Source organism: Aythya ferina (assembly GCF_964211825.1).
Source record: "Aythya ferina genome assembly, chromosome: 14".
Lineage (NCBI taxonomy): Eukaryota > Metazoa > Chordata > Aves > Anseriformes > Anatidae > Aythya > Aythya ferina.
Genome location: NC_140312.1, coordinates 9,182,084 through 9,204,149, shown reverse-complemented (window position 1 = coordinate 9,204,149; position 22,066 = coordinate 9,182,084). Strand labels below are relative to the sequence as shown.

Genomic DNA, 22,066 nt, shown 5'->3' with positions numbered 1-22,066 from the left:
AGCTGGGCCGGAGGTGACGGGGCGCTGGGGGCACTGGGAGCACTGGGGACACTGGGAGCATTGGGGTGGCTGGGAGCACTGAGGGTGTTGGGAGCACTCAGGGAGCACTAGGAACACTGGAGGTGCTGGGAGCACTGGGGGCACTGTGAGAGTGCTGGGAGCTCTAGGAGTGCTGGGAGCACTGGGGACACTGGGAGTACTGGAGGCACTGGGGACCATTCCCTGAGGAGCACTGGAAGTTCTGGGGGGGGGGTATTGGGAGCACTGGGGGTCACTGGGAGCACTGGGGGCCCTGCCCCAAAGAGTACTGGAGGCACTGGGAGCACTGGGAGCTCTAGGAGTAGTGGGGGCACTGGGCACACTGGGAGCACTGAGAGAACTTGGGGGGTACTAGGAGCACTGGGGCAGCACTGGGAGAACTTGGGGGGTACTGGGAGCACTGGGGGAGCACTGTGGGGACTGGGGGGCACTGGGAGCACTGAGGGCCCTGCCCCGAAGAGTGCTGGGAGCACTGAGAGTTCTGGAGTACTGGGGGCACTGGGGCAGCACTGGGGGCACTGGGGGAGCTTTGTGGGTACTGTGAGCACTGGGGGAGCACTGGGACTCCTTGGGGGCCCTGCCCCGAGGAGCACTGGGAGCACTGGAGGCACTGGGAGCTGTAGCGGTACTGGGGGCATTGGGAGCACCGGGGGAGCACTGGTCTGACGGGGGGCCGAGCACGGCTCGCCATTGGCCGGGGCGGTGGGCGGGCTGAGGCAGGGCGGGATCCCATTGGCTGCCGCTCAGCCCGCGGCGGCCGGGCCGCGCGTGCCCCGGAAGCGGAAGCGGCCGGCGGCAGCGCGCGGCCATGGCGCGGGAGAAGGAGGCGGAGGCGGCGGAGGCAGCCCCGGAGCTGTCGTACCGGGAGCAGCTCGGGCACCTCAACCCCATCGCGCAGCCGCTCGCCTCCCGCAAGCTGACGCGGAAGCTCTACAAGTGCATTAGGAAAGGTTGGGCTGGGGCTGGGGGGCAGGCACCGGGGGAACCGGGGGAGTCTCGGGCTGGGGCCTAGGGCCTGGGAGCGGGCCGGGCCGGGCCGGTTGGCGCAGCCCCCTGAGGCGTTGCCTCTCTTGCAGCGGCCAAGCAGAAGCAGATCCGCCGCGGCGTGAAGGAGGTGCAGAAATTCATCAACAAGGGCGAGAAGGGGTAAGTGGAGGAGCCCCGGCCCCGCTGCCCAGGCGCGGCCCCGGCCCCTGACGCGTGTTTTCCCCTTCAGGATCGCGGTGCTGGCCGGCGACACGCTGCCCATCGATGTGTACTGCCACATCCCCATCATGTGCGAGGACAGGAACCTCCCGTATGCGTACGTCCCCTCCAAATCGGTAAGGACAGGTGGCTGCGCAGCCCGGAGGCGCCAACCACTGTGACACCAAGCCTGGTGGGCTGCAGCCGGCAGGAGCCATCCTGGGGAGGCTCCACGGTGGTGTCTGAGTGAAGCACCCAGCACTTGTGCCATGCTGGGACACAAGAGGAACAGACGGTGACAGCTCAGGTGTAGGAGGGGCTCGCTGCAGGAGCGTTTGTCCTGGTAGAGCTCTTGCAGCAGCACCAGAGCTCTCCAGAACAGGGCTGGGACAGATTTCTTCCTTTTAGTTCTGAGCTGGGAACTGGATGCTCCTGGAAATTTGTTGGTGGCCAAGATGTGGTAGCGGAGAGATGTCCGTCCCTGCTCAGACTAGAACTTAGGGGTGGGCAGGGGCTTTGGGGTTTCCCTGCTGTGGGCGAGGAGCAGCGTATGTGAGAGCTGCCAGGCATTCACAGCACGCATCCCTGCAGCATTTGGGCTAGAAGAGATGAGCTGGGAGAAGGGTTCCCATGCCCAGCCCACTCAAAGAGTGCTTGGATGTTTGGGGGATGGCAGGGACACCTTCCCTGTGCCTCACTGGGCATGGGGGGTGTTGGGGCTCCCCCCCAGCAGGCTGCCCTCCTCCCCACTGCCCCGCTCTGCCGCTACAGGACCTGGGAGCTGCGGCCGGCTCGAAGCGCCCCACCTGTGTCATCCTGATCAAGCCCCACGAGGAGTACCAGGAGGCCTACGATGAGTGCCTGGAGGACGTGGAGGCGCTGCCCCTGCCGCTGTGACCCACAGCAGCTGGGGGGGGGGGAACGGCATGGGACACGGGGTGAATAAAGGTGTGGGGGGTTTGTACCAGCTGTCTGACTGCTTTTTTTGGGGGGGGCAGAGTCACCCCGCTTGGGGGGAGGTGTCAGACCATTCTGTTTGGGGTGGTGAGGGAGGCCCCATCCCCGTGGCAGCGCCCCGGGGCTGCCCCAACCCGCCCGGCCCTGCCCTGCTGTGACTCAGCCCCAGCCGGTTGTGCCGCCAGCCCCGCGCCGCCTCCTTCCCCTCCCCGACGCGGCGGCTCGCCTGGCTGGCAGCTCATCCCCCCCTGCCAGGCAACCCCCGGGAGAGAGAAAGCAGAGGCTGAGGACAGAAGAACAAAATCCGGGTTTATTGCAGGAAAGGCCAAGGAGAGGGGGCCCCACTTGGCCTTCCGGAGGCTCCACATTACAAGCACAGTGCCGGCTCCTTCCAGCACCTCTCCCCCTGCAGGGTGGAGATGCGGGGATGCTTCAGCTTCTCAGGGCACGGCCCGGGGGGCTCCCACCCGTCGTCGTTGCACGAGGCCCTCCCCTCTTCTCCTTGCCCAGCCTCGGTGCAGGGAAGCTGCAGTAACCTCCCTTCTGCTGCAGAACAGCCACAGCACTGGGGAGGCAAAAGGGGCAGCTCCTCCCCCAGATTTTCCTCCTTCACCTTCCCAGCTGCAGCAGCACCAGCTGGGCCACAGGAGCTGGAACAGGAGGACAGGGCTTGAGCCTCTCCTTAGCAAGATATTAAGTTACTGGGGTGAAGGGAAAAGGGGAGGCAGAGCAGGAGGGATGGGGAATGTCTCACAGGGCTTCTGGTCTCTGCCCCCACGACTGAGGGGATCGCAGGGCAAGCGCTCCTGGCGGCAGAGCACGGGGCACATGCAAGACCCCTGCCCTGGCACGGGCGATCCCCTCTCCGGAGACCACCCCCCACGGGCCTGAAGCGCTGCAAGAAGGACAAGTTCCCTCGTGGCCACGGGTCCTTCTCCCCAGGGCAGGGTCGAGCGGCTGAGCCTCGTGGCCCTGCGCTCGTCCCACTGCAGCAGCGAGAGCCCTTCCCCCTCGGCGGTCCCGCGGGCGCCCTGCCGCTCAGATCTTGGAGGACTCCACTCGCTCGATCCAGGGCGAGTCGGCCCCGACGTCCCTGGGCTCCGAGCGCAGCTGGCGCAGCTCGCGCTCCAGCGCCTGGCTGCGGTGATACATCTCCATGTAGCTGGCCTGGAGCTCCCGCTGGTACCGCAGCACCTTCTCCTTCTCCTCCTGCCAGGTTTTCCTCTCCAGCTCAAAGTTCACGGCCTGCAGCTGGCCCTGGCGCCGCTCCCGCAGCAGCTCGGCCCACAGCCACTCCACCTGGCGCTCCAGGGGCTCCGCGGAGTCGCTGTGGAGGCCCCGGCACTTGGAGTCATCCGTCTCACAGCCAGGGAAGTCCTGGCACGCTGGCATGGGGTCGTCGCCCAGCGGCAGCGAGGCGCCGGGCTCCGGGGGGCTCTGGAAGGAGTCCGCCAGCTGCGCCAGCTGCGAGTCCCGGGCCTGGACCTCAGCCTTGGCCTCTCGCAGCTGCGTCTTCAGGCTGAAGATCTCGCCCAGCTTCTGAGCCATCTCCTCCTGGGTGTCCCGGAGCTGCTGCTTCAGCAGGGAGATTTCGGCTGCCTTCTGACACACCTGCAGGGCACAGGCAAGCAGTGAGCAAGGAGCCAGCACCCCGTTTTAATCGCCACGGCATCCCTGGGAGAGCACAAGCACCGTGCCTGGCTTTTTTCTCCCATCCCGTGGCCATGAGTGACCCCAGATCAGAGAACCACGGCCCCCATCGTGGCCGCATAGCCAGGAGGGAAGGAAGGAAGGGAACTCACCTCCCACTTGGTCTCCTCCAGCTTGGGGCTGACACGCTCGCCCTGGGACTGCCGCAGCTTGGCCTCCTCGCACTGGCACTGCTGCATGTTCAGCTCCTCCTGCAGCCGCTTCTTCTCCTGCTGCGCCTTGTAGAGCTGCAGCTGCAGCGCCCGCTGCCCGCGCTGCGCCTGCTGCGTCACCTGCTGCAGCCTGGCCATGTACATCTGCTTCAGGTCCTCCAGCTCATCCAGCCACAGCCGCTGCTTGTCCTCAAACACCTGCCAGCACAGAGAGGCATTGGGGACACTGCATCCTGTCCCCGTGCAGGTCAGCGCCCAGGAAGGATCCCCAGAGGTCCCAGAGATCTCTCAAACCCAGCAGCTCAGCCAGGCCATGCCCTCCCAGCTCCAGCTGAGGAGCAGAGCTTTAACAGCAGCTCCCCAGCCACTCCTGCCCCACAACATGACATGGGTTCCCCCCACATTTGGGCGCTCCCAGCCACCATGGCAGGACACCAGCACCTTCACAGCTCCTTCCACCCCATCACCACTGCCCAGGGACACCCAGTACCACCCCAGCCCCATGTCTCACCTGCGTGAAGGGGTCCTCGGTCTCGCTGAGGCTCCTCTTGAGCTGCCGCAGCTCTCCCCCACTCTCCTGCAGCCGATCCTCCAGCTGCTTCACCGCGTCTTCCAGGGAGTAGGTGAACTCGTAGGGCGGCGGGGGCTCCCCGGGGCTCTGCAGCCGGCTCAGCGTGGCCATGCTTTTGCAGGACAGGGGGGCCTTTTCGGGAGCCAGGGGATCCCTGGGGTTCCGGGACACCCTGTCCAGGGACCCTCCGATGTGGTTGATGTGGCCCATGGAGGCGCTGAACTGGCTCTGGGCGGGCTTGAGGCGGGAGCCGTAGGAGGGGAAGCTCTGGATGGAGTTGTGGCTGGAGTCGGAGGCCTCATCCAGGCTGATGGCGTGGAGCAGGTGGGTGCGGAGCGGGCCGTGCTGCGAGGGCGCCGTGCTGCTCTGCGACAGCAGCGTGTGCAGGCTGCCGTTGCTCTTGGACAGCTTCTGCCCCTTGGACGAGGAGAGGCCCTGCATGGAGACCAGCCCCTTCCCGGCCACCGCCTTGAAGGCCGAGGGCCTGATGCGGCACTGCAAAAACACGAGTGGGGTCAGGCTGAGCCCCCCCCGAGCTCCAGCCAGAGAAAATCCATTCGCTCCCAGCCCCACCACCACACCTGGACATCCCCAAACCCTCTCCACCCCATCTCCCACTCCCAGCACATTCTGCTCCAGCCCCAGCCACCCCAGAGCAGGGCACGTTTTCGGGGACAAATTTCCTATTTCACCTTGTCGAAGCGGCCCCGCTCAGGCAGCGAGCTCTTGGAGAAGTCGGACCCGCGGTGATGCTCCCGGGAGCAGCGCTCGGGGGACCGGTTCTCGCGGTCGCTCTCGTAGTCCCGCTTGTAGCAGGCGCCCGAAGTCTGGTGCTTCCGCTCGGACCGCGTCTCCTTTTTGGCCCCGTGCAGGTAGCCGAAGAGCTCCCGCTGGCTCGGCCCCTTGCGGAGCAAGCCGTCGGGCTGCCGGAGCCCCCGCGAGCCCCCCAGCGGGGCCCGCAGCTCCAGGGGGGACAGGTCCTGCTTCTCCACCAGGCTGCCCACGCTGCCCATGCTGCCGACGGGCACAGAGGAGAGGTAGGTGCCGAGGACGCGGGTGTCGGGCTCACAGGTCACAGGGCCCTGTGCTGCTGCCATGGAGAATTAGAGAAAAACCCGGGACCAGCACTGCCAAAAGAGAGACAGAGTCAGCAAGGCCGGGACTGCCCCGCTCCCAAAACCCATCCCACCCTTGGGGACCCCCTGCCTGCACGAGGGGTGCGGCGATGCCCACTCATATCCCTTCATCCCCCCCCACCTCCTGCATCCCCTGTCCCAGTGACCCTAAAAGCTTCCAGCACCGGGTTTGGGGGGGACCCCCAGCAGTTCCCCCGGGATCCTTGAGCACGGCGGTGGGGGCTCCCCCTTCGCCACCCCCCCCCCGGTGGCGCAGCGCCTCCCTCCCACACCCAGCCCCACCTCCCGCCCGCGGCCGGGGCCGCCACCAGAACAGGCACCTGCCGCCCAGCCAGGCGGGCGAGTTCGGGAGCCGGCAGCACCTGCCTGGGCCTGGCGCCAGCCCCGGCCCGGCGGCACCCAGCACCCAGCCGCCCCCTCCCCAGGAACCTCCGCGCGGCCTCCCCACGCCGGCCTCCCCTTTTCCCTGCCCCCTCCGCGGGGCCACGGTTATTACCGGCGGCTGGCACCGAGCTCGGAGCTGCACGATCCCACGAGCCCGTCCCATCCCGCCAGGGCTACGGCGACGTGGCTGGGGACAGCCCCCAGACACCCCCCAAAATGCCGCAGCCCCGTTTGGCCTCTCGGCTCGGCCTCCACGCCGAGCAAACGCATCTCCCGCTCCACAGCGAGGCTCCTGCTCGGCCCCGGCTCCTCCGCCCTTGGGTCTGGGGCTCCCACCCTGCGGCCCCGAGCCCAGCGGAGGCCGGACGCGGCCGTGGGACGGAGGCGGGAGGAAGGGGAAGGAGGCCGCCAGGACAATGCAGCTTCCTGCGCAGGTGGCCGGGCCTCCCTGCGCCCCGCGGGGCCGGAAGGCCGCCGGCACGTCTTCGGCCTCGCCGCCCGCTCCCCACGGACCGGGAGAGGCCAACGCGGCCCCCGGCCAAGCCAGGAACATACAACCCCAGTGGTGGGGACCCTCGGGGACCCGCAGCCTCCCGTAGAGGCTCGCGGTGACGCCGGGGCTTGGCGTGAGGCCGCGGAGCCCCCCCATTGAGGCCGGTGGAGGGCTACACCCAGGAAGCTGCCCTGGTTCTGGGCTCCCCACGGCGGGTAAACAAACAGCCGGGATAATTGGTGCCACGCACAAACCTGTCTGACAGCTCCCGGCCTGCGCTGTCACCTCCCTCCGGGAGCACGGCACCTGCTCCGGGCACTGGCACCCCCGCGGCGAGGACCCGGGGCGAGGGAGAGACCCTCGAGGGGTGCCCTGGGGGGCTCGGGGGTCGGTAGCTCCGGTGGGGCACGGAGCAGCTCCCCACCGGGTGAGGCTGCTGCTGCTCCCCGGGGAGCGGCCGGGGAAGTAGGTCAGGCCTCGGGAGAGCTCCGGTGGGACGGGAGGCACCGGGAGGGGGGGAGCTGGCTCCGCAGCACCGGCCCCGTGCCCGGCTCGGGGGCTGCTCCCCGGTGGGGCCCCGCTCGCTGCGGCCTCTCCCCGTCCCCCGTGGGCACGGCGGGGGCTGCTCCCCGGTTGCGGGGGGGAGGGGGGAGAGGCACAACCGGGGGGGATGCTCGCGGCGAACCGAGGAGGGGAGGGCACGAAGCGAGGCCCCGGAGGGCGGAGGACAAAGCACCGAGGCTGGAGGGCGAGGAGGGAAATTAGGGAAGGGGGGGGGGGCGGGGGCCGAACCGGCGGTGTTACCGGAGCCCGGCGTTACCGGGGCCGCACTCACCATGCCGGCGGCGCTGCGGGTCCCGGCGCTGCCCAGCTCGGCTCCGCTCCGCTCCGCTCCAGCTCCTTCCCTCGCCGCGTTTGAACGCGCCCCTCGGCCGCGGCCGCGCGGGGAGCGGGCGGAGCCGGCAGCGGCAAATCGCGGAGCGGAGGCGGGCGGCGCCCGGGCGGGGCGGCCCCGGGGAGGGGCGGGGGTACCGGGATCCCGGTCCCTGTTTTCCCCCCCTGAGAACCGGGGGAGGCCGCACGGTTCGGGCCTTCCAGTGGAGGGTGGTGGAGCAGCGGGGGGGAGGCTCCGAGTGCCCGCTGTAAGCCCCACGGTGGGCTCCGGGGGGGGCAGCACCGGGTGTCCCTCGGTGGCGGGCGGTGGGCTTCGTCTGGCCATCCGCATGGGCACCCGCTGCTTGAGGTCACCCCGGGGAGCGGGACACCGGTGGCAGCTCGCCCGCCCGCACGCAGCTCCTGTCCTCCTCCGGCCTGGGTCCCGGCGGCTGCCAGCTCCCCCCCGCCGCAGTCCTCAAGCTGTGCTGCCAGTGCTCACCCACACGCACACGCTGTCCCCGTCCCCGTCCCCGGGCTCGCACGCTCGCCTTATCCTCGGCCTGCTGCCAAGGCACGCCGCCACCGCGCCCGCCAGCCCCGTGTTCCCCGGCGCTCCTCGCTACGGCACAGGCGGCCTCGGAGCACCGCGTGTCTGTGGTGGTGCCCCCCGAGCCTGGGCTTGGGGCAAGGAGGCGATGAGAGGAAGATTTGGAAGGTGTTGGCCCTAAGGGGCAGCAGTGCCATACCCTGCCCTCCCTCGCAGCCCCTTCATCCATCACCTCCCACACAAACCCCGGCCTTCTGCCCCAAACCTAGCAGCCTGTGGCCACGCACACATTTGTCCCCATTTCCTTGCTGCAGGGGCAGGCGGTGATAGATGACTGGACTGAGGCCCAGACAGGTTGTGGAGATGCTGGGCTGAGTCGTGACGGGCACTCATCGCATCCCTTCCCGTCTGCCCCGCTTCCTGCCACCACATCCCAGCCCCATCACGGGCTGTGCTCCCTCCAGCACGTCCCCACAGGATGATGGCAGCTCCCTGCCTCTCCCCGCACTGTCACGATGCTGCCGCAGCTCGGTCGGCCACCAGCACTCTGGGAACTGCCTGGTCTGAACCAGCCTGGCAATAGAAGGCACCCGTGTGCCTGCAGCAGCCCCCGCACAGCTCACTGCAGCAATTCGGGCCCCAGAAGGGGGGAGAAGCAGAGGGGCAGGGCTGGGACTGCAGGAGCCCTCGCTGCCTCCGAGTGTCCTGGGGTGAGATGGAGCCGTGACCCCTCCTAAGGGCTGCTGAGAACCCAGCCAAGCATAGAAATGGCAGGAGGCCTCCGGCTCGGCTCCGCGGGGCTCCCGGGACACGGGCGGCTGGGAGGCAGGGTGTTACCATCTGCAAAAACGCGGTGGGGAAAAGCCTCAGCCCCTCCCGCTGGGCCATTGCTAATAACAAAGTGCGTGGGGGGGGAGCGGAGCTGAGCGACCTCCGAGGCACATTGAGGGCTATAAAAGGAAGCCGGGTCTCCAGCAAGGCGCCTCTTCCACAAAAGCACCCGGAGGATGAGGGGGCTGCGAGCGGAGCTGAGAAATAGCTGCCAGGCAGCGGGAGAGGAGCCTTTAGCGCTGAGCGAAGTGCGAGGTGCACATATGCTCTCTGCTTCTGCACAGCTCCGGCTTCGTGAAACCTGACGAAACTGTGTCATCTATTTTGGATCCTTTGATCTGCCTCCACCAGCCCAGGCTGCGGCTCGGGCACAGATAGGTGGCTGACGTACGGATGGCCAATCCCAAAACCCAAGGGATGGAAAAGGGACTGGGGTCGGTGCTCGCACGCCCCGTGGCACACCGTGGGCCTTTGCAGTGGTGATGCTGGGCCGACATCACCCCACAGGCAAGGACAAAATGGGTCTAGGAGATGCCTCCATGCACGGGACCAAAGCAGCCTGCAATCTTCATGCAGGATATCAGCGCCAGGCTGGGGACAAGGACATGAAGAGCCAAGGCGGCGCTGGCCGGGTGAGCCCACACCCTGCGGTAGGGCCAGCAGGGCGGAGAGGCCCTGGGGAGCTCCTGGGCAGCGCGTTCCCCCCTGCCCCGGGGCAAGGACAGGCCCCGAGCTGGGGAGGAGCACAGGCTGCGCGTTGGATGATGCAAGGAGCTCGGGCTGAGCCTTGCCAACACCTTGACCCCTCCTTGAAGGCAGCACCCCGGTACTCAGGGCCCTGCACTCCTCATCCAGCTCCGGAGCAGCACGGAAGGCAGGTGGCAGCAGATCCAGCAGGACCTGCTCCCCCCATGTGGTTTGAGACCCCCGCACAGCTCTGACGCTTTCGGCTCCCTCATCTCAGGGCTCTTCCCCGGAGGTGCCGTGTCCCTGCGGGACAGGAAGCTCCTTGGCTTCTCGGGATGGTGACAGCTTCTGTCGGCACCCGGCAAGGCAACTGCTTCAGGAAGCGCCAGGCAGAAGGGACAAGGACAGAAGGGGACCAGGCAAGGTGGCAGGCCGGGTGCCAGCCCAGCGCGGCGCTGGTGATGGGGCCGAACGCTTGGCTGGGAGGCGCTGCCCAGCTTGAGGAGGCAGCAGCACCAGGAACGGGTGCCAGGGTCCCGGAGGCAGCATCGTGCACCCTACACATGGCAGTGTCTGTGAGCCAGCCCGAGCCCCCTGTACTTTGGAGCAGCATGGCACGGATTCAGCCAGCAGCTCCAGCAAGTGGCCAGGCCAGGCTGCAGGAGGAAAGGAGCCCAGAGCTGGCAGGTCAGGGTGAGCAGAAGCATCCTAGAGGTCACAGAGCCTGCTCACTCCTGGCACAAGCATGGGCAGCACAGCCATCGGCTCTGGGGACAGTGACCAGGACCATCTCGGGGCTCAGGCCCTTGGCCTGCCCCTCCTGCGCTGCTCTGCAGGATCACGCTTCCCAGCAAACAGTGCAGGTGGGGCTGATTTCCACCAAACCCAAACCACTAGCAGCTCCCAGGGCTTCAGCCAGGATCACCGGGATCAGGTGAGGATCACCAGCCAGGCCAGAGGGACCTTCCCTGCTTCCCCAGCCCTGGATCCCTGCTGCAGTGCCCCCAGGCACCTTCCCGGCAGCCAGACAGGGATGTTTCCCTCCTCCTCCCTATCTTGTGTCCAGCACCCTGGGGCTGGCGTGGCTACTTGGCCCAGGCACCTTCCCCAAGCCTCCCACTGATCCAGACAAGTCCTGAGCCCACACCACGGCCCTCACACCCCTCTGAAGCAGAGCAGATTGCCTGTCCAGAGGCTGAGCTAGAAATGGCTGCACTGAAACCACTCAGGGGAAGGCAACAGGAAAAAAGTAGCAGTGCTGCATGTTGCAGGGCATTTACTGACAGATGCCCTGACAGTTCTTTATTGTCCTCTGAACCGGGTGGCAGCTCCGCCACGTCCAGCACAGAATAAAACGCCTCCTGCACCTGCCCTGGGAGGCAGCACCGGTGTTTGCAGCAATGCCACGGAGTCCTGCTCTTGGCCTCTTCTGCTGGTCCCAGCAAAGACAAGTCCTCAGCCCTTTCTGTTCCTCTGCGTCTTGCCAGCACCGCCACGCTCGTCTGCTGCGCAAATCCTGCCTGCTCCAAGCAGCTCGGCGGCAGCCCCGGCGCCTCGGCACGAGCACAGCGCACGGGGACGGGCTCAGCCAAACGTGCACCAGGGGGTCTCGTTTGTGTCACAGTCCAGCAAGATATTAAGGACGGTGCAGGGGGCTCCTGCCACGCTCAGAGCCGTCCGTGACTCGATTCGGTACCGCACGTTGTTCAGGCCTCCCTCCCGGTCCACCTTAAACTGTTCCTGAAGGAGAGAAAAACATGAAACCGCTCAGGAGAAAGCACCCGGTGCCTGGGTGAGGAGCAGGGAGCTGGCAGGGAGGGCTCCGAGCACGTGGTGGTAACAACCTGCGTCTCCCCTGGTGCTCCTCCATCAGGCCTCACCTGCTTCTGAGCAGCGATGCGCTTCTGGTCTCTCTTTCTCCAGGCTGGGTCGTGCAGGTGCTGGAAGGTCTCGTACCCAGTCGTGATTCCAGTGGGACGGCGAACCTGGGAGCAGAGGAAAGCTTTTGTAAAGCCACTGCAAGCCTGCCCGTGCCTGCTGCCGCGGCAGGGCACATGGAAGGGCCCTGCCCCTGTCCCAGCCTCGATAGCTGCAGCAGGGGTCTGGTGGGGAGACGAGGAGAAAAATTCCAACTGAGGAGGCCACGGAGCACAGCTTACCTGGAGACCAGCTCCTTTGATACGTCGGTAAAACTCATCGTCCTCCCGGCCCCAGCCCCAGAAGCGGTTGGACATGCCGTTGCACTGAAACGAGAGGGGCATTGTACAGGCCGGGGTCCTGCTCTCCTCCTGCAGCCACAGCACAACTCCTCGTGGCGCAAGGAGCAGACACCAGCACCAGGGACACCTTCAGCTTTCCCCCTCCTGTCCCCGTAGCATTTTGACTCCTTTTCCCCCTTCCCGAGCACAGAGCACAACCTGACTGCGTGCCAAGACCACGTCGTACCCCAAACCGGCCGCGGTGTCCCACCCACGCGCTCACCATCTCGTAGTGCTGCTTGGTGAGCAGCAGGATGCCACCCACGTAGGTTTTATAGTGGTACAGCGGGTGCAGCTCCGGGGACGCCACGTGGAAGGGCCCTGCCTCGGGGTAGCCGTAATCCAGCTGCTCGTTGAGGGGCAGGAGGTCGACGTCGTGCATCGCGATGTAGTCGGTGTCGTTGCCGCTCTCCAGGAAGCCCACGTTGATCAAGGACGCTCTGTTAAACCTGCCGCGGGACCAGGGGCTCTCAGCACCACGCAGAGCAGCTGTTATCCCTTCACATCCACCTCCCGTGCCCCACGGCCCCAACCTGGTCCCCAAAAACAGGGGCTGTCACCACAAAGCCCCTCTGTGCACACACAAACACGGTGTCCCCTGGCTGCACAGCTCCAGGTGCTCCAGCTGCATGTCCTGAGGCTGTGCCCTTGTGCAGGGCTGTGCACGCTCAGCCTAAGAGCAACATACGGAGGTTCAGCCCCTTCCAGCACGAAGGGGTCAAAGGCTGGGAGCAGCACGGGGCAAGCTACAGCACTTCCAAACACCTCAAGGAACTCAGCGGCCCCAGAGGTTGGGGGCTAAGTGGCACCAGGAAGAAAGCTGCAACATCTGGGGGTACTGAATTGGGGACTGAATTCCCTTCTCGCTTAGGAAGGGCGGCAGGGAAGGAAACGAGGCGCTGCTTTGTCCTTCTGTAAGCTTCAGAGCGAGCAGCAGCGGGCAGAGCACCGTGCCCCGAGCCCCTCGGTTTGGAGAGGGGGCTCCCCCACTCCCGAGCTTCGTGCTGGGGGGTACCTAAAGTGATCCACCTGGTTGAGCACCAGGATGTGGTGGCGGATCCTCTTCTCGCTCAGGAAGCGGTGCATGTAGGGCACGAAGGCCAGCAGCTCCTCGAAGCGCTCGCGGAAAGGGACGAGCAGGGCCAGGCGGTGGGGACCCCACGACGGGTCGTCGTCGGTAACCGGGGGGGCTCGGGGCTCGGGAGGGCAGGGGCGGCGGGGGACCCCTCTCCCGGGGGGTGCCCCCTCGCCCGAGCAGCTGAGCTGCAGCCAGAGCAGGGAGGCGAAACCCAGCAGCAGCGCGGCGAAGAAGAGCTGGAAGACGGACACCTTGCCGGGCAGGAGCCCCAGGGACCTGGGGGCACGGCGGGCGGTCAACGGGGACCCCCCGGTGTCCCCCCCATCCCGGTGTCACCCCCCATCCTCCCGGTGTCCTCCCCATCCCGGTGTCCCCCCCCACCCGTCCCCGTCCCCTCTCACCCGCCGCCGCGCAGGCGGAGCGCAGCCCTGCGGCGGCCCGGCCCCATAGCGGTACCCGGAGGTCCCGGTCCCGGTGCGGGTCCCGGTGCCGGTCCCGGTGCCGGGCCACGCTGGCTGAGCCCCGCCGCTCCCCCGGAAACAAGGCCCGGCCCCGCCACCCCGCTGCCTTCCGCCCGCCGGGGGCGGGACGGGGACGGGGGCGGGCCCGGGGGCACGGCGGGGACATCCCCACCCCACACCCCCCCAGCATCGTTAGGGACCCCCCTTCCACAATTCCTCCCCGTTTATTTCCCCCATTCCCCCAATTCTCTTCCTCCCTTCCCCCAATTCATCCCCTCCCCATTCAACCCCACCCCTTCCCCAAAATCCATCCCCAATTCACCCCCACCCCTTCCCCAAAATCCATCCCCAATTCACCCCCTCCTCAACTCATCCCAACCCCCCAATTCCCTCCTCTCCCTTTCCCCCAGTTCACCCCCTCTTCCCCCAAATCCATCCTCCCTTCCCCCCAAATTCACCCCTCCCCAACCTATTCCCCCCTATTCATCTCCCCCTTCCCCCAAATTCCTCCCCCCCTTTCCCCAGTTCATCCCCTACATGCCTTCCTCCAAATTCACCCCTATTCCTTCCCCATTCACTCCCCCCATTTCACTTCCCTCCCCCAAATTCCTTTCCCCCCCGGAAACTAAGAGTTCCTCCTGCTTCGAGGTGCTTACTTACAATCACAGAATCATTAAGGTCGGAAAACACCTCCAAGAACATCTGGTCCCCATTCATTTCCCCCCAAAAAATTCATTCCCCCCCCATCCTTAACCCCTCCCCATACACAGGCAGAGCCGCAGGTGGTGTCAGTCCTTTAATGCCCTCACAGCCCCGACCCCACACACCCCCTACATTCACGCCCGCCGCCACCAGCCCCCCCCCAAACCCCACCCCGGGCAGCTCAGCAGGTCCTGGGGGGCAAAAGGGGGGGCCCGGAAAGGCAGCGGGAGGCACCCGGCCCGGGCTGCAGGAGATGGGGGCCCCACAAGAATCGCCCCCCCTGGGTCCGGCCCGCTGGAGGCCAGGTGTCCGGCAGGAGTTACGGTCACACGGACAGGTAAGAAAATACTTCTTGTATTTCTCAGAAACAGCTTTTAGAAACCACAGTTTGTTTGTTTGTGTTGTTTGTGTTTGTTTTTTTTACAGCTCCCCATAGAAAAGAAGGGTTTGGGCACAACCACAGCCCCGTTCTTCCTCTAGTAGAAACGCTTGTTCCGCTCCTGGCGCTTCTGGAAGACCACAGCTCCCACCACAGCGCAGACGATGATGCCCAGCAGGGCGCAGAGCAGGAGCAGGAACACCTTCCACCCGGTCAAGGGCCCGCTTCGGAAATTCCCCGTCGGGTCATCCACGTTGTCTGCAAGGAGAGAAAAGTTACAGGGACGCCCCAATCCTCCAGCGGAGGTCTGGGAAGCAACAGAGCCTCACCTTTGGGTGATTTGAGGAGGCTGACGCTCGGCTCAATTTTCGTCCAGTCAACGGTCTCGTCTTCTAGAGGGTGCTCCACCATGAGCTGGAACAGCTTCATGGAGATGATGTCGTGATTGTCTAGGGAACAACCATCAGCACTGGGGACTGCCAGAAGCCTGGAGAAGCGCCCACGCCTCCGGAGCACGCCCGGATCTGTGCTCTGCCAGGCGCAGGTCTCCTTCCCTCCGCAGCCACCCTCACAGCCCAGCTATCGGGCTGTCATTTCGGATGTTCCTCAGCTTTTAGATGCCTCCTTTCCCAGGTTGGTCCCTACCCAGCATGGTTTCAAGAACCACAACAAGGAAAGGAAGGCACCCACAGTGTGATGTGGCAGCAAGCAGCGAGCCAAGCCCACTCACCAGACAGGTCTCCAGTGCCCGCAGAAGCACCAAAGAAGTAGCCAGTGGGCAGCTGGACCCCCGCGATGTCAATGCAGTTCTTCCACTCGTTCTTATCTTCCACGTCTGTCATCACCTGTGAGACAAGGGGGGCTCACCAAGAGTACCAGCTGTCCTCCCGCCCAACCGACAGCAATCTTAGAGCCAGAGGTGCTGGAGAGCAGGAGGCTGAGCCTGGAAAACCGCCCCCACCAGCAACACCCAGCACTGCCCCGCCGAACGGGCGCGAGGCTCCCCCCGCAGCTCACCGTCAGGCGGCCCCGGGAGTAGCGGATGGCCAGGAAGGTGTCGTGGTTCTGGTTGCGGAGGTCGGCGGTGCAGCCCGCCAGCTCCGTCCAGCGCCCGTCCTTGCTGTGGTCGTAGGTCAGGGAGCCGTTGTTCACCATGGCGGAGATGTAGGGGAAGACGCGCTGCGGGGAGCAGAACGTCGCTGCACAGAGCCCGCGGGAGCCTCCCCCTGCCTGCTCTGAAACCTCGGCAAGAAGTTAGCCCAGCAAGGGAGCTGCACGGCTGCGGAGCCGGCACGGAGAGCAGAACAATTGGATCAAGGCTCCCGTTCTACGTAAAGCTGTTTCTAAAACGAGCGAGAGCTTGTTCTGCTCTAAAGCAGTGGCTTTTTCTCATCTCCTGCGTCGAGGCCCCTCGTGGGCTCACGACAAGGCAAGTGACTTGCAGAGAAAAGACAAAACCGGGTAAAAAGCCTACAAACAGAGCACAGAACTTTAACGGGCAGCAATTGCTCATTACCAGCAAAACCACAGCCACGCTTTTTTAGTCAGTGCGTGGCATACACTGAAAAGGACTGACTGGAGGCAAGTCAACGACTCACTGAGCACAAAGACGAGGGGACAGGGCTGCTTCCAGGTGTTTGTGACATAAGTATTGGGGTTTTGGTATGATAAATCTCCCTAACACCCTCACATTGTCTGACTGTGCTGTAACTAGATCCACAAATGCAAAACAGGGCAGAAGAAAAGGACCACTGCCCCCCTGGGACCGAGCTGTATTTCAACCACAAGTATTTCTGGAGCAGAAAGCCAGCACAGGAGCTTCTCATTTAGAGACACCTGCGTTGGAAACGGAAACAGCGTGGGATGATCAGAGAGGTTCAAGAAGTGACGCTCAGGATGAGTACCCTTTCAGATGGATTCCTCTAACCCAACTTATTGGTGCAGAGTTCATGCTTGATCCCTGCTGTCCTCCCAGCCAGCAGAGAAAAGGCCTTGGAACCATCTGAGCAGTCAACACCAGGAGATGGAGCAAGCACCTTCTTGTCTCCATTAATGCACATAAATCCTCTGCCAGCTCCCAGAGCAGGAAGAACCACCTGTTCTCACACAGGGAGTTATCCTTGCCCCAGTCATGAAGCACTCGGAACATGAAACCACGAGGAAATGGCACCGAGCGAGCTCCCTGAACTACTCACCTCTGTTGCTTCATCATTGGGGTAGGTATCAAGGAAAATAGCCAGCCCGTGAAAGTTATCCTTGCTGCCAAATACAGGACCTGGAACAGGGCAGAACAAAGTGAACCAACAGAAGAAACTTGTGCCCAGAAACAAAGAAGCCTTCTGTCACTTCTCAAGGAGCCCAGAGGAAGTTAAGCCTTCCTGTGTGAGCAGAAGAAGCTGCGCAATTCTGTGCCCACGTCCTGAAATCCCAAGTTAGGAGGGCTTTGAGGTGCCTTGAAGCCAGCACGAGCGGCTCAGCAAAGCTTAACCAGGCAGCAACTGCATGAGACCAGCAGATACAACACCTGCACTGCTGCACACAGACAGCTGCTCTTCCCAGGAGCCATCACAGAGACAGGGGTGAGATGCCCACTGGGAAGAGCTGCAGAAGCACTGGTTAGCAGGTGCATAGCTGCAGGCACTCAGCGCCAAGGAGATGAAGTGCAGCCAAGGAGGGCTCAACCCCTTGCTCTGAAGCCCCTCCAGCACAGGAGCAGCCCCACGGCCGTTGGAAGGCCTAGATCAGCTGCAGGGCAGCCGCTCACCGGACACCCACCTGGCACCAGGCGCTCCTGCGTGTACCACAGGGCGAGCCCGTCCCCGTGCAGGTTCTTCTTGCCGGCCCCGTGGATCTTGAAGTGGACGTGGAGCTCCCAGTCCTTGAGGAAGCAGGGCTGTGCGGACAGACAGCAGGACAGGGTCAGGACAGCGCTAACGGGGAGCCCCCCGTGCCTCCCACCCCCCTCACCCCCAACCCGGTGCTCACCACTCGGTTCCAGATGGAGCCCTCCCGGCTGCGCTCGTCGGGCGTGAGGCGCACGTACTGGCTGGTGACCATGGTGCTGCCCTGGAAGTCCCACAGCGGCATGGCGGCCGAGCCCGCGCCTGCAGCGGGCACAGGGAGCGCGCCTCAGCACCGGGCCCGGTTCCACCCCCGGTGTCGTCCCCCGTCCTCCCCCCGGTCCCCGCTCACCCTGGTACGGCTTCATCAGCGAGTGCTCGCGCTTCAGGTGCTCGCTGTTGCCGTCCGTCAGCTCGGCGGGCGCGGGCCCGGCCCCCGCCAGCAGCAGCACCGCGGCCGCCCACAGCCGCGCACCCGCACCCGCTCCTGCCGCCGCCGCCATGCTCCGCTTCCGCCTTCCGCCCCGCCCCGCCCTCCCGCTGAGCGGCGGGCCGCGCGGCCAATCAGCGAGCGCTACACTGCCGAGAGCCCGCCCCCTTCAGGGGGTGCCGCCTATGGGCGGAGGGAGGGGCGCCTCCCGGCGTGCAGTGCGCGGCGGTGGGAGCGAGGGATGCCGGGAGATGTAGTCCGCTCGGACTGCGCCTCGTGGTGGTGCCGCCTCCTCCCCTGCCGGCAGCGCTGTTGCCATGGCAACGCCTCACAAGATGGCGGCGGGCTTTGGGGCCTGCAGCCCTCGCCATAGGAAGGGATGGCTGAGGCGGTGTGGGGTCACGGGCTTTATTGAGAGCCACCCACGGCCGTTAAGCTCCACAGCTTGTCTCGTAGAATCACAAAATCCTTCTCATCGAACCATTAGGGTTGGAAAAGCCCTCCAAGACCGTGTAGTCCAACCACCCCCTGCCACCACTGTCACCAAACCGTGTCCCCAAGCACCACATCCAACCTCTCCGTGGACACCCCCAGGGTTGGTGACCCTGGGCAACCCGTCCCAATGTCTGACTGCTTTTCTGGGGAGGCAGCAGCCACATCCTGCAGGAATGGAGGGGTTTGGCTGCATCTTTATCTAGGGTGTGCAGAGTGATGTGGGCAGACGAGCAGTGAAAGACTAGGTGAAAAAAACCATGTGAGAAACCCATGTGAAAAACCCATGAAAAAAAGGTGAAAAACCCATCTGAGCAAGAGTTTGAGGCTCAGGGCCCCGTCAAGCCTTTGGGTGGAATATGGGGACCAGGGCGGTTGGCCATGGCTTAGGGACCCGCAGCTCAGTCCAGTCTGGCACTTCCCAGCTCTCACTTCTTCCTGCTCATGATCTGGCTGGAAATCCAGTTCATCCCATCCTGGAAGGAAGAGAGACGTGAGCACAGCCCCAAAGCACGGCAGGCCTTTAGGTCCTCTCCCACCCCGCAGTGCCCTCGCCTCTCTACCTGCACTCTTTCCCCGGACAGGGCTGAGCAGGCCTGGATCTGCCATTCCCGGTCCCGGTAGGTGTGGAGGCTCAGCCCTTCGGCGATTTCGGCCGCAGGTGCTGCCGTCACCAGGTCCTGCTTGTTGGCAAACACCAGCAGTGGGACCCCCGTGAGAGACTCGTCCTCGGTGAGCTCAGCCAGCTCCTGCCAAGAGATAACCCTGTCCCAGGAGCGCTGCCCCCCAGCAGGCTGGGGCAGCTCGCTCCCCACAACCCAAATCCAAAGATGCCGTGAGATCTCCATATCCCAAGGGGCAGATGTGCACCCCTGAAGCTACATCTGCCCCGCAGAGAATCTGGAGCCGCTCTCAGCATCACCTGGGGGATAAACACACCCGGCACCGAGCGCGCCTTGGGCAAAGGGCAGCGGCAGGAGGCTGCTGTCAGCCCCGGCTGTCTGGCGCACCCACGCCTCCGTTCCAGGCGGCGTTTGGTGTCAGCACAGCCTTGACTGGCACTGGGAGTCTCACCTTCGGTTTTACTTTCCAGGTTTTGTAATTCTGAGTTCACTACTTGAGCTTCAAGGAGGAAAGCTTTGCTTTGTCGTATGGCTCCCCTGGCGCTGGGAGGATCCCCATCAGAGGCAGTCACCCACCCCCATGTTGGGCACTCCTGGGGCATCACCCCCAGCTCCAGTAAAATGGGGAGAGCTGGCTGGGGCAGAGCTGCGTGCCCTTCCTGTGCACCTATGGGGACAGCTTGGCCCAGGGGACAGCCTGTAGCAGTCACAGGGAACAACCTCGCTCCCCGCTTCAGCCTCCAGCAGCTGGCAGTGCCACGTCCAAGCCCCCAACCCCACCCGCCCCTTAATCCAGCCCCCCTCATACCTGCCCTGTCTCCTCAAAGCGCTTCTGGTCTGCGCTGTCAATGACATAAATCTGCCAGGGGGGACAAAAGGGACAGTGGGCAGCCCCTCCTTGCCTCTGCCTGCTGCAGGGGCTTCGCTGCAGCATGGCTCCAGCACTCACCAGCAGGTCGGTGCTGCCCAGGTACTTCCTCCAGTAGGGGCGGACGGAGCGCTGCCCCCCAATGTCCCAGACGTTCAGCTTGAAGCCGTGCGAGTGGATGCTCTTGATGTTGAACCCCTGCGTGGGGAACCAAACCCCGGCGTCACCCAAGGACCTGCCTCGCGTGGTCCTGCCTCGCGTGGTCCGCGTCAGCCCCTACCTGGGTGGGGGTGATGGTGGTGACCTCCTCGGACGCCAGGCGTTTCAGCAGCGTGGTCTTGCCCGCGTTGTCCAGCCCCAGCAGGACGATGCGGAGCTCCTGCCCCGGGGAGCCCCGCAGCCTCTGGATGACGGAGAGGAGCCCCTGGGGGCGCGGGGGGCTGGGGGAGCCCTGCGGGGTGCCGGGTCGCTGCAGAGCACCCTCATTTCGGTGGGGGGATCTGGGTGCTCTGTTGGTCATTTTCCCCGTGTCTACAGCCCGAGTGAGCTCCAGGACTTAGTCCCGAGGTGCCCAAGCTTGAGGTTACCCCACCTCAGATAAACCCAGCCTGTCCCCCTCCCCTGGGTGGGCTGTCCCTGTCCCCTGGGAGCTTGGCCAGCTCCTGGCAGGCTGGGGGCTGAGTCCTGGCCCTGCTCTGCCAGCCGGGAGCTGGTGCCAGCGCAGCCACCCCGGGGCAGGCAGGGTGTAGCCAGACCCCCCCTCACCTTCTTCACCTCGCCCATGGTCTGGGAGCGGCTGCAGCCCACAGCACGCCTCAGGGGATGCCGGGGGGCATCTGCGTGACTGGCACGCTCCCCATCCCTGGGGGAGGAAGAGGATTACGGGCTCCAGAATTAGCTGCTGTTTCTCCATTTACCCACAGCATTGAATAATGCCCTCGGCAAATCCCCCAGCCAGCTGTCACCCAGCCGTCACCTCCCCCTGCTCCCTACCCCCAGGACAAACCAGGGGGCACCGAGGATAAACCAGGGGGCACCGAGCATCTCCTCTCCCCACAGCACCAGTGCAGCAGGAGGACGTGGTATCTGGGCATCGTGGGCACGATGCTCTGGCAGAGCATGGCCAAGGGACACAGAGTGGCACAGCCAGGGCACGGCTGTCCCCAGGAGAGGCCCTGCGGCCCCAGCCGGGATGGAGGAGGCAGGCAGAGCCTCTCGGCGTGTGGAGCTGGCCCAGAAAGGGCCGACGCCTCCTCCGGCACATCCCGGTCCCCACATTCCACTCGCATCAGCAGGATGAGGTGACACCAGCAGCCACAACCCATCCCCTCGGCCCCGCGGCGCCAGACGGCGCCGAGCAGAGCTCAGCAGGGACGAGCGCCAGCCCAGAGCCCAAAGCCCTGCTGGAGTCACCGGCACAGGGATGCCACGGGCAGGGGACGGGGATGGAAGGAGGGCAGCAGGACTGCACCCCTCACCCCAGGCACATCCTGTGGGGCCAGAATCCTGCTCCCTGCATCCCACTGCCTGCATCCCACTCCCTGCATCCTGGAGTGTGGCAGGAGGCGACGCCGGGGCACGGCTGGCCAAAGCCACCCTGGGCCACGTCAGCTTCTCCCATCCGAGGGAAACCACCGGCCTGCTGGCAGCCAGCAGGGGACGGGGTGTGGTGGGGCACAGGCACTGCTGTCCCCAGCAGCCCACCCTAACCCCAATGGGGCAGGGGTCTCACCCAGTCGCCATTTGGGATAAAAACACGAAAATACGTGAATCCAGCGGTGCATTCACTCTCGCTGCGGCTCGGTCCCCGGCTCAGGTTTCCTAGCGGAGGTTACCCTTTGCGGGGAGGGCCGTGAGTCACGCACCCGGGGTGAGACATTTTTATTTATAACTCCCGTCACGGAGCCAAGGCAAACAACGGGACGGCGAGAGGCGCGAGCGGCCTCGGCCTCGCCACCGTGCGCGTGCTGCCAGCATTAACGCTTCGGCTGTCCCCACACCGGCACCAGCTGCCTGGGGGCTCACCCCACACCTTGCACCCCAAACACCCACATCCCCGTGAGCGCGGTGCTCGCGCTTCACCCGGTTCCTCATATCTCCCACCAAACCCTACAAAACCCTACAAAACCTGCCCAAAATCCCCTCCCGCTTGCCAGCAGGCACCGAACCATGGCCACAGCTCTGTGCTGAGCGTGGCTCGCCCCCAGTACCCCCGGTACCGGCGGCTCCCCACGGGGCACGGGGTCACCCCCAGAACCAGGAGCCGGTGCCCGGTGCCCTGCGGGGGAACCCGGGGCGGGCAGCGGGAGGGCGGCGGCGCCGGTGCCGTTCCCGGAGCCATCCCCGGAGCCGGTGCCGGTGGCGGTC

The 22,066-nt window shown here is 65.1% G+C and overlaps 5 protein-coding genes across 6 annotated transcripts; 1 reads left to right on the top strand and 4 right to left on the bottom strand.

The window, feature by feature from the left end:
* Positions 1-825: 825 nt before the first annotated feature.
* On the top strand, positions 826-2,188 carry NHP2 (NHP2 ribonucleoprotein). The gene is made up of 4 exons (XM_084535303.1): positions 826-989; positions 1,116-1,185; positions 1,256-1,361; positions 1,996-2,188. Exons 1-4 carry the CDS (start codon positions 848-850, stop codon positions 2,119-2,121), a joined length of 444 nt encoding a protein of 147 aa, XP_084391429.1. The 5' UTR covers positions 826-847; the 3' UTR covers positions 2,122-2,188.
* Positions 2,189-2,471: 283 nt separating this feature from the next.
* Positions 2,472-7,594, bottom strand: N4BP3 (NEDD4 binding protein 3). Of its 2 annotated transcripts, none has more exons than XM_084535301.1 (5): positions 7,463-7,594; positions 5,307-5,741; positions 4,555-5,109; positions 3,984-4,241; positions 2,472-3,792 (listed from the first exon to the last, which is right to left on the bottom strand). In XM_084535301.1, the coding sequence occupies exons 2-5, from the start codon at positions 5,709-5,711 to the stop codon at positions 3,220-3,222; spliced, it is 1,791 nt and encodes a 596-aa protein (XP_084391427.1). In that variant the 5' UTR covers positions 5,712-5,741; positions 7,463-7,594; the 3' UTR covers positions 2,472-3,219. The 2 variants fall into 2 exon arrangements, with proteins under 2 accessions (XP_084391427.1, XP_084391428.1); XM_084535302.1 differs by lacking the exon at positions 7,463-7,594 and adding an exon at positions 6,247-6,377.
* A 3,233-nt stretch (positions 7,595-10,827) lies between these two features.
* Positions 10,828-13,442, bottom strand: B4GALT7 (beta-1,4-galactosyltransferase 7). Its single transcript, XM_084535293.1, has 6 exons — positions 13,306-13,442; positions 12,842-13,180; positions 12,050-12,275; positions 11,728-11,811; positions 11,449-11,553; positions 10,828-11,308 (listed from the first exon to the last, which is right to left on the bottom strand). The coding sequence occupies exons 1-6, from the start codon at positions 13,350-13,352 to the stop codon at positions 11,153-11,155; spliced, it is 957 nt and encodes a 318-aa protein (XP_084391419.1). The 5' UTR covers positions 13,353-13,442; the 3' UTR covers positions 10,828-11,152.
* Positions 13,443-14,148: 706 nt separating this feature from the next.
* LMAN2 (lectin, mannose binding 2) lies at positions 14,149-17,801 on the bottom strand. Its single transcript, XM_084535292.1, has 8 exons — positions 17,639-17,801; positions 17,432-17,550; positions 17,222-17,339; positions 16,642-16,721; positions 15,464-15,625; positions 15,177-15,291; positions 14,776-14,895; positions 14,149-14,704 (listed from the first exon to the last, which is right to left on the bottom strand). Exons 1-8 carry the CDS (start codon positions 17,787-17,789, stop codon positions 14,544-14,546), a joined length of 1,026 nt encoding a protein of 341 aa, XP_084391418.1. The 5' UTR covers positions 17,790-17,801; the 3' UTR covers positions 14,149-14,543.
* A 99-nt stretch (positions 17,802-17,900) lies between these two features.
* On the bottom strand, positions 17,901-22,053 carry LOC311444308 (ADP-ribosylation factor-like protein 3). Its single transcript, XM_084535358.1, has 5 exons — positions 19,980-22,053; positions 19,781-19,897; positions 19,640-19,690; positions 18,772-18,957; positions 17,901-18,684 (listed from the first exon to the last, which is right to left on the bottom strand). The coding sequence occupies exons 1-5, from the start codon at positions 20,217-20,219 to the stop codon at positions 18,637-18,639; spliced, it is 642 nt and encodes a 213-aa protein (XP_084391484.1). The 5' UTR covers positions 20,220-22,053; the 3' UTR covers positions 17,901-18,636.
* Between the last annotated feature and the right edge of the window lie 13 nt (positions 22,054-22,066).